The following is a 10749-nucleotide window of genomic DNA, read 5'->3' as shown; positions in this document are numbered from 1 at the left end:
TAAAGAAAAAAAAAAGAAAAAGAAAAGAAAAGAGATATGCTTGACACAAAAATTTTGGATATAAGTTCCAAAACTGTTTGATATATTGGTAACTAAACTCTGAGTGCATTAATGCTTTGTGTTGTAAAGTATCAATTGATTGCTATGAACAACTTAAAATGAATATGTGTAAAATTATGAACACCATCCCAAGCTCTGAAACAATGTTGTATTTGGATTACATTTTCCATGATTTTTCATGGAAAAAATACTGTAGCGATTTGATGTATGTGAAGAAAAAAAGTAATAGGGAAATGTGATCACGGAAAACAACGTAATTTTCTGACGGAAAACTGCAATCCAAACAATTTTATAATCAATGATGCTATTAAAGTGTAGGGTGGCTGAGGCATGAGCATCTATTGCAGTGGACTTGAAACATTTAATTGTTTGGCCAAAGGTTTATTTATTCATGTCTACTAAAGTCTGGTAACAGGAATAAAATTTCACACTCTTCTGAGAATGTGTCCAGAGCAGTGGTGATTGTTTGGGCAAGGTTTTTCACTTGCTTCTGGTAAACCTATGTACGAAAATGCAACTTTTGGATCTCAACAACTGAACGTACAAAAGACAGAACCCTCATGCCCCAACAATTTCATAATTAGCAGTAATTGAGATTATACTAAAAAAGAAAAAAAGATTGAGATTTCGATCCTCAATACAATAAAAAGCTAATTGAGCTCATGCAGTGCTTTTTTTCCCCTCACATAATATTTAAGTTACCATGTAAATATATAAGATCATATTTATTGATTCCGTACTTTAAAAAAAAAAAAAAAAAAACCTAACACCTGAACCTTCTCTTAACGAGTGTTCATTGGATACCTGTTGGCAAACAAATAAAAGAATGAGATAAAATATGGTACTCTTTTGTGACCTTAGATGTATATAATAGTAAGACCATCTATGTAAATTTTTGTCTATATTCTTTTGTCCGGTACTAATGTAACATACAAACGGAATAATTTTTTTTGGGCAAATCAGCAGTACCTAAATAGTACGCCTACTCTGATCTATATTAGGGGAGGGACAAAAGGAGAGAGAACCACCTCTAAACCTGCAGCTAAAACTGCATTCTATGCCTTATGTGGAGACCAACTCCAATAGGGCAAGTTGGTTTAACAAATACATCACTTGAAATGGTTTACATGATGCAACCCCCACCTATAACCTTGTAGGAATGAAATGTTAATGGTGTTCCCTCTTACCTTCTGGTGGAAACATGGACTGGTTTGATAGCATGCTAAATATAACAACACAAGCATGAGACATAATAGGTGAATGACACTGAGTATGCAGATTATTGAAGGCATACTCAGTGAATGGATTAAAGCTGTGACCGGATGAAACTCGTAAAGTGAACTTGGAGCACCTTGCGCTAAAACAATACTAATCAGAGAAAATGTAATGTACAAAATCTCCTCCGGGAGCATCAATCCACTGATTTTGCCGGAATCAGGTGGATCTGAGATTCTATACAACTTGTAAGAGTATCTAACCAATCCCAGCAAATTCATTTTCAAAAGCTGTTGACTGCATTTGCAGTCTCAATTGAGGACGGTATACAAACAAAAGTTTCAAAACTGGCTTGAAAAATCTCTTGTTTGGTTCCATAACCATAATCATCTAAGTACCAATTCTTCTTTTGTATCAATTAAACAGCTTTGTTCAGCAGCATCATCAAAGTCCTCGTCAACATTATCACGATTATCATTATCAGCATGGACGATAATATTATTCTTCTGTTCATCTGCATATCCTATTAGCTCATAAGCTTCTGCTTTTTCTTCTGCAGACTTTGCCAAAGACAGAAGGATATTCTTTGATTTTTGATCAGGGATCACTCCAGTGGATCCCATCTCATTGTACCAGATTACAGCACTGTCAAAACCCACATTCTTGCCATGTGCATCCATAATGGTAGTGAACACAGTCTGATTTGGTCTGATACCACACAGACGCAATTCCTTGTACTTCTCCATCATCTTATCAAGATCATTTACTTTGGCATATCCTTTTATCAGAGTTCCATAAGTGACAATATTGGGTTGGAATCCATCTTGCTTTATCCTTTTAAAGAATTTCTCAGCACCCTCCATATCAGATACATTGACATAGGCTGACAACATTGTCGTGTAGGAGCAAAGATCCGGTGTACACCTAAAACACAAACACGTTATCTCAATTTGTTTTTGCTGCATATGGGGTAGAGGAACATATTCTAAGTTCGTTGGCCTCCATTACGTGAATACATAGATTCAGTGGTCCAGTTACAAATAAAAAATGTATTACTGCAGTATACATGGTTGAACAACAACTCAAATGGGTTTCGCCAACTTACTGTAAATCATTTGCAATTCCAAGTCGCCAAGTAAAATATGCTTGGGAAGTAAGAGTCGATGAAACATTAGGTTGTAGCTAAGCATGTTTTCATTGCAATAAGTAATGATGTTGGGCGATTATTTCATAAAAGTAATTGTCCTATTTATTTAATAGGGTACCTAAGTCACACCTTCATATCTTTATTTCTCAAACTAAAAGGTCAGATATGAAAAGCTAGTCATTTAAGAAACACTCAAACCAATCTTTAAAAAGTGTGAGCCTCATTCATGTAGAAAACCATGCAAAGCAATTAGAATATCAGATTTGATTTTGATAAACCTAGTCATCAGAACACACAATTCCATTCATCTCCAAATTATCTCCAAATTCAACACTTTCAAACAACTCTTGCAATATTAAAAACATTAATTTACAATGCTATACCCATTATAAAAAACATTGCATAAAAGAACAAAATCCACATGAAGTCCTTTTTTTTTTTTGGTTAGAAATAGCAACTTTTACTAGAACATAGGCCAGTTTTCATCAGAACAGAATTTCTGTAGCAGCCGTACAGATACTATCATCCTTTTCTTTCTATAATGACAAAGTAAACACCAAAAATAAACAGCCTACACCCTAGCAGGATAAAGATCTTATGAAACTTCAACCAAGGAACTACTCCCAAGGCCTCAAGGATCTCAACCTTGTTTAGTTTTGGCCAGCAGTTAAAGGCTTTGCTAGCAATACATGCAGACTTCAAAGGGTTTATAATGCCAGTGCATGGTTTGAACTACAGAAAAAGATGATTAGTATGCATGCATGGATGTATGTATGTCAAGGGTGAGGATATTTGGCTAAGTTTTTCTTTTCCAGACTATAGGTCAACTTCTGTGCTGGATCATTGCCGTGGAGCTTATAAGATTCTTTATAAAAAAAAAAAAAAAAAAATTCATTCTTCAAGCTGTTAAGGCTGGTTGCTGTTATGAAGTTATAGTTTACGGGAACTTATGAACCGTCAAATTTATACCTCCAGACTCATCCTATGCTCCTATTATTTCTCCAAAGAAGAAACCAAGAAAGAGAGATGGACACTGAGGTGTGTAATTATTTTTCTTTTTCTTTAATTTTTTATTCTGGTCATGATTGGAATCAGGGCCTTACTGCCTTAAGAATGACCCATCAACATCTCCCACTAATAGACTGTCATGAATTTATTTATATTCTGCCAAAATTTGTAAATGTTTTATGTCCTGACTTTTTGGGTTTTACAACACCAACAGACTGTAAATACATATCTATCCAATGTTATCCAAATATACTTATCCATTTAATCTTTTCTACTCCAATTCTAAGGATGATTTCTCCAAGAATTAGCACATTTTTACCATAAGTCAACATTAATTTCATCAGCAAGTACCCAATGGAGATTAACTGTAAGCAAGGTTAACACAATTGTGTACAATCCTGATGTCATAACAATTACGAATAGCAGTTGGCAATTATAAAGTACGATCATAAATGATCTATGAACTCAAAGATGAAGCTAACTAAGAGTTCTAATAATGATCACATTTGATGTAGTTCTCAATTAGTGGACTTCTACAACTCTATTCTCAGGCTTTCACTCATGATCCCTGTTACCTCTAGCCACCAACAAACTTCAAAGGGAAGTTGATTTATCTTAGACAATATTGCATGCACTGTGATCAGTGATCACAAAGATCACAGAAAACTAGGAGCTCATTCTCTAGCTCTATATAGAAATAAAAGTTCACTGAGCATTTAGAAGAATTACACCGAGAAAATTTCACAGATATTGCTTAGCAAAGAAAATGTCACCTGTCTCTTCGCATGCTTTTGAAGACAATGCGAGCTTGTTCAATCATTCCCGAGATTGCAAATGCATCGAGCAAAATGTTATAAGCTTTCTGGGATGGCCTGGAAGTGTTAACAGGTTTGTCATCATTGTGCCAAAAAACCTTAAGAGGAATATATCCAAAATATACATACTAAAAGGACTGCTCTGTTTGTGAATATTTTGCATGTACATATTTTATTACCAACAAGCGATAAACTGCTTGACCAAGAATCAAGTTGCGAGAGCTTTTTGCTGACTAGAAGTAGATCAAAAATTTTCAACTTTGCTCAGAAGTATAGTATTAGTCCCTAATTACGAAAGACAAATTTGGGCATTCTTTTCTTTTTCTTGAACCTGAAAAGGTGATAATGAACTGCATCTGCTAAAAATTCTAAACAGATTATTTAGTGGATTGGAGATATGGGAACACTATGTTACTTACAAGCTCTATATTTGTGAAGTACAACTGAGTAGAAATTAAAAGAATACACAACAAAAATTTGCACGAATCTTCCACGTCAAGAAAGAAAATGGCCTTGTGCATTTGGAAATTGAAGCAAATTTTCTCTGAAAAGTTTCTGTTCTAATACAACCTTTTGCATTTGGTGTATTTTAAGATATTTTAACCGAGGTTGCACCAACATAATAAAGATCATAGTCTGTAAAGAAGCTTTGTTTACCATGAACATGACTGTAGAGAATTTAGCTATGTACCTATCTTTTAATCATGAGAAGTAGTTGATCAACATGTGCAAGAGGTAGGAGCCGCACATTATCATTTTCATACTTGTCCAAGAACTTGAGGACTTTGAAAATAATTTTCAAGATTATCAAAACAGACTGTCAAGGCGTTACACGTTTCTTTTCCGGTCTTTACAACTAAACAATTGGAGCATCAGTTGGTTCATTGGTATTATATTGATAGAATAAGGGTTTCTCTGCATGGTTAAGCAAATTGCAGAGTCAATCTTATCCTAAAGCAACTTCCAAAAATTGGTTACGTTTCTAAATTACAAAAGCCTCCCATACACATAATTATTATGAGTTATTTATTATGTCATGCCTGAACTATAATAAGTTCTAAAGAAAACCCAAGGGCGAGCATCCACTTGAGCAATGTACTCATTCATTGCAACAAAATACTGGTAAGTTCAGAAACCACAACTTTTCTACATGCAATAGCCTTAAAAAACTGATGCATAAAAGCTTGAGGGGAAAAAATTTAAATTAAAGAAACCAGTTTAATGCAAAAAAAAAATTTCTGATTTTGACAAAAGTCTGCAAGAAAGCAATTACAAACCTGACACCTGCATCAAGCATCTCTTCAAAAACAGCTAATGCCTCTTCTTCTCTTCTAGCTTTTCCATATGCTTTAATGAGTAAAGCATAGCTTATAACATCAGGCTGAACTTTGGCCCGTTGCATCTAAAATTAAGCATTTACTTCAAACCTCAGATAAATGCAAATCAATGGAAACAAAAGTAATACAAATTACATATTTAATAAAGCCTTAGGAAGACCAGATGGCAAACGCTGTGCATGTATCCATAAGCAAGCACCAAAGTGCAAGTAGAAATAACAAATACATACACAAAGGTTATACAGTCTTCCAATTTTGTCCTATCAATAAAACTTTTCTTCATCAAGGGAAAAAAAAAAAAGAAATAGAGAAAGGCAAAAGGTAGTGCTACATAAATTTCCACAGCTTCCCTCTGAAGAAAATAGAGTAGCATTATGGCTAAATGAGAAAATCCAGAAGCACAAATTAGACTGCTGATTAGCTGCAAAATCATATACAAGCATTACCAGAACAGAATTTAACTAAAGAAATTTGTTTCTCCAAAACACACACACACACACACATATATAATAATTTATTTATTTATAGATGCTTTAACATTTACCTGGTCATAGATTTTTGAAACCTCCTTGTAGTTAGTCTCAAATGACATTAAGCTATTATACGTAACTGTTGTTTGCTTAACTCCTCGCTCAGCCATCAGAGAAAATAATTGACGAGCTTTATCATAATTTCCTGCTTTCTTGTACATGTAAATCATCATGTGGAACATCTTCTGATCAGGTTTCAGAGGTGACGCATCCTTGCTTAGAAGAGATTCAAAGATTTCTTCAGCTTCTTTGAATCTGTCAGCCTGTAGTATGCACAGGATGGTGAAGGAGTACAAGCACCCATAGTAGGTACAAGTAGGCACGATAACTATGCACTAGCAGGATCTGTCATTCATTGTCAACTAAACTGAAAAGCAATCAAAGGCAAATGAACACACACAGGAACTAAAAACTGGTAGAAGTTGAGTAGCTAATCAAATAGAAAATTTAGGGGAAAAAATATAATGAATTTTGATATTTTAGTGTGTCTGTCATGATATCACTGAATCAATGGAACATTCATCAACTGCAATATGTACAAAAAGTTAGACAAAAAGTAAGCCATAAGCAGCAAAAATTGACTGGTTGATGCATCAAAATTGTTACAGCTCTCTCATTTAAAGAAGCAGGTATCTATAGATATGCCTCAAGCTCCATTTAGATTAGTACAAACAGGGTAGAACACTTTAGACATGAAATGAATTGGACAAGCTATAACTAAGTCAACATGCACCCAAATGATTAATCATTTTGCATCACAATGTTGCTAGGCAACCTGCATTCTAGACATGCTTTGTTGTTTCAACCTGGAAACTTCAGGCCCACATCATAATCATGTATTAACTCCTCACTTTTCCCTCCATCCTTCCAGATTGAACAAGAAATGTGTTTACATGGCACGTTGAAGAAATCATGCAAAAGAAGCCAATATCTTGCTTCTCACTTGTTTTACTTTTACAACTCTAAAATCCCTCCAGTATCAAAATTTGTTGACGAATTATCCTTTTCATGTAATTCGTAAGCTTTTCAAATCTTGCCCAAAACGGTTTATGATTTTCCCCACTGGCCACTCATAACCTCCCTCATACCTGTGGTCTTTAAAATAATTCAGCTTCAATTTTCTCTCAGAGAGTCAGGATCACTTAAAGTTACAAAGTATTTACATCTCACTCATGCTCGAATCTGCCTGTCAAAATAAATTGATTTCTTTTAATTGCTTATCATCAGAGTAACTTAAATCCACTTAAGGTTTTAAAGCCATAATAAAGATCTTTTACGACAAAGAACAACTTGGAACTGAGAACTCAAAGAAACTATGAAACTGCTCTAACAGAGATAGCATTTCCTTAAGTCCAAAGAGCTACCCAAGAAGCCACTTCATTAACCAGTTTAATAAGCAGGAAGACTAAGTTTCCTAATGTATTATGCTAATTCATGAATAATTTGGGAGTGGGAGCTAGATCTTTCTACAATAGTTTACATTAGTTACGATAAAAGCTGCAAAGTGTCTGAACAATTAAGAGATAAAAGAAAATGCAGCTATACCTCAACAAAGGTTTTAAGGATTATCTGATATGTTAAAGCAGAAGGTTCAGGGCCTGTAGACTGCATCTTCCGAAATATTGCTTCAGCCTTGTTATATTGTCCACCTTTGCCATACGCTTCCATGAGGGCAGTATGGGATATCACACTTGGTGGATATGCTTTTCTGTTCATGTAGCTTAGAATCCTCTCTGCTTTAACAAAGTCCCCAAGTTTTCCATATGCCGTAATTAGCATCAAAAAATCCATTTCATTAAAGTCCCACCAGTGCTCTGTTCGAAGCCATTCAAGCACCTAGTCAAAAGGTTTATCACATAACAATCCATCAAAAACACATTTGAAAATTACAAAAATCAATCAAGTCAACCCAAACATGCATATGCTCAACAAGGAGAACACAGTAAATAATTTTAAGTGAAGATTACTCAATCAAAACCAATAAATACAGTAACAGATAAACTGCAGCCAAAAATAATTTTCAAATGAGATAATGGTCAGAGTGCTCTCAGGTATTACATCTATTCATCAGTAGGTTAATTTTAAGCATAAATCCAATCATGTAGCTTTTGAAACCTCCAAGTTTGTGCCAAAAATGTGGTGATGAAGCTAGGTGAACACTCATTAATGATTTTGCAAAATGGTCGAGAGAAGTTAAATGTCTTGAAACTAGTTCAAAATTTCAAGCCAGAAGATTCATCAATTAGAACAACAATTTTCTTATGTCTTAATTCTATGAAAAAACCTCACTCAGGTCTCTATCTCTCTATAGTCTGTATCTCTTTAACCGAATGAATACTATCTTTCACAACCTTCTCATGGAATCTAACAGCCACAGAAACCATATTACTTCATATTCTACTAACTTTAGAAAAATAACAAAACCTAAGCACTGAAATACATATACAGCAGAAACAATCACATACCTCAGCAACAAGGTTCCATTTCTTGAGCTGCTTGAATCTTACTAAAGTTCCAAGAACCAAGTCTTTGGGAAGAGACTCATTCTTCAGCCTATGGTTTTTGAGCACTGAAACAGCAGAACCCTCCTCCTCAATTTGGTTCATCAGTCTCCTCCAGCTCTTCTGATCTGCTTCATCATGGGCATCTTTAAAATACTCAACTTTCTTCCTCTTTTGCATAAACTTCCTCGGTGCCAACATGCCGAGGCATACCACCTCAGCTCTTTTACATATCTTAAGATTGCCATCCATAAAATTACCATTACTACTTGAATTGCCACTACAGAAACAACAAATAATCATCTCTTAGCCCAACTTTTGCAAGCAATATACTTGTGTAATATCAATGGCAAGAAGCGAACAGAAATTTAAACGAAGCAATAATTAAGAGAACCAACCTTCACGGAATACCATTAAGGTGACTACCAGTAAAAGTCCCTATTTTAACACACTTCAAGAATCTTTACTACCATTCTATAATTAACACCAAAAGCCCAGAAATCAAAAATAGAAAAGCTAATAAAATAACCAAGGGAATAACTAAACAAGAGTCTTATCCTATTGTTCTATTTAGGCCATAATTTCTTGTAGGTAAAACATCATATATAAAGCTACAACCCCATGTTTCAGCTCTAAGAATTGGACTAAATTCTTTACTCAAGTTATTTAGTACATTTAGTAAAGACAAAAATTTTTACAATCATTCAGCTAAAAAAGAGGGAAAAAGAAAACCCCAGATAAGATTACAGCAGAAAGAATAAGATTTACAAAAAAAAATTTAAGGACACAAACCTCCACAAGGAAGAGGAAGGAACTGAAATTGACGTGGAAGGTTTGAGAAACATCATCATCCTGACAGCTTCAGCATTCAGGCAGGCATTCTATTCTTTCTGAATTTCTTACTTTCTACCTGAATTTAAGCGTTTAGCTTTAAAACTCCCCCCATTTCCATCAATGCGCAGGGCTCAATAGTGGGTTTTAGGAGAATTTGCTAAGGCCTAAGGGAATGGATATTTTTTTGGATATTTCATAAATTAGTAGTCAAATTAAATCCGCTTGGGAGGACAGTTTGGAGGAGTACTATATCATTATTGCAGATAAGCCCCGAATGTTCTTGAAAACCTTTTTTTTTTTCAACTTCATGGCTAATCCCGTTTAGAAACGAAGCGGCTCCCCCACCCCAACCCCCGTCCTGTCACTTGCTTAAAAAAAATAAATATTTATGTATATAATTATATATATAATATTTAATTTAATTAGTTATAAATTTGTGATAATGATATTATTAGTTATATGTATTATATAATGTATATTAGTATATGTAATATAATTGATATTATCAATTATACTAATGATTATATATAACTACTAATAGAAATTATTAATTAGTTACACTAAATTTACTAATACATTTATACTAAATCCCTAATTACACTTAATACAATAACATTTTTTTCTCAAAAAAAAAGTACAAGCACAATAATGAATTAGTGATTATATTTGTACTAAAAGTGAAAACTTGATTACTTTAGTTGTATTTATTTCATCATATTGGATTGTATTAAAATAACTTTTGTTTAATTATTTTTATAAGTTTCAATTATAAAATTATAATGAATAATAATTTGGTGATGTGTCGATATTTTAGTACTTGATTATTTACTAAAATTTAACTATAATAAAATTATATAACAAATTTTAATTAGCCCCTCGGGTGTCGATATTTTAATACTTAATTATTTGCTAAAATTTAACTATAATAAAATTATATAACAAATTTTAATTAGCCCACGGGGGAAGCAGGGCGGAGCAGGGGATGGGGGTGAGGGTGTGGGGACATCCTTACTCTTTTGCCCAGAATATTTTGATTATTTCTTAGCCTGATTTATAGACATTTTTGTGTGTCTTCAAAAGTTTTTTCTAATTTTAAAGTTAACTTTTCAAAAAACTTTACTTTCCTATAATTTTTTTTTCCTAAGTATTTGAATTTTAAAGTGGTCGAAAAATCGCAACGGATCTTCTGTCCCATTTCCTGTGCCACTGTCTATCCCACTTTTTATCATATTACTATTTCTCCTTCATAAACATCATATTTTAGTTCTTTTTTATTTTCTTAAAATCCAATAACTATTAACT

At 33.8% G+C, this 10749-nt stretch overlaps 1 protein-coding gene across 1 annotated transcript; it reads right to left on the bottom strand.

The window, feature by feature from the left end:
- Nucleotides 1-1397: 1397 nt before the first annotated feature.
- On the bottom strand, nucleotides 1398-9615 carry LOC113691049 (pentatricopeptide repeat-containing protein At3g59040). Its single transcript, XM_027209224.2, has 7 exons — nucleotides 9406-9615; nucleotides 8578-8893; nucleotides 7658-7948; nucleotides 6127-6375; nucleotides 5523-5647; nucleotides 4204-4302; nucleotides 1398-2199 (listed from the first exon to the last, which is right to left on the bottom strand). Exons 1-7 carry the CDS (start codon nucleotides 9462-9464, stop codon nucleotides 1662-1664), a joined length of 1677 nt encoding a protein of 558 aa, XP_027065025.1. The 5' UTR covers nucleotides 9465-9615; the 3' UTR covers nucleotides 1398-1661.
- Nucleotides 9616-10749: the final 1134 nt, after the last annotated feature.

This window comes from Coffea arabica, chromosome 5c (assembly GCF_036785885.1).
Source record: "Coffea arabica cultivar ET-39 chromosome 5c, Coffea Arabica ET-39 HiFi, whole genome shotgun sequence".
NCBI classification, from domain to species: domain Eukaryota; kingdom Viridiplantae; phylum Streptophyta; class Magnoliopsida; order Gentianales; family Rubiaceae; genus Coffea; species Coffea arabica.
This window is presented reverse-complemented; position numbering and strand designations above follow the sequence as displayed.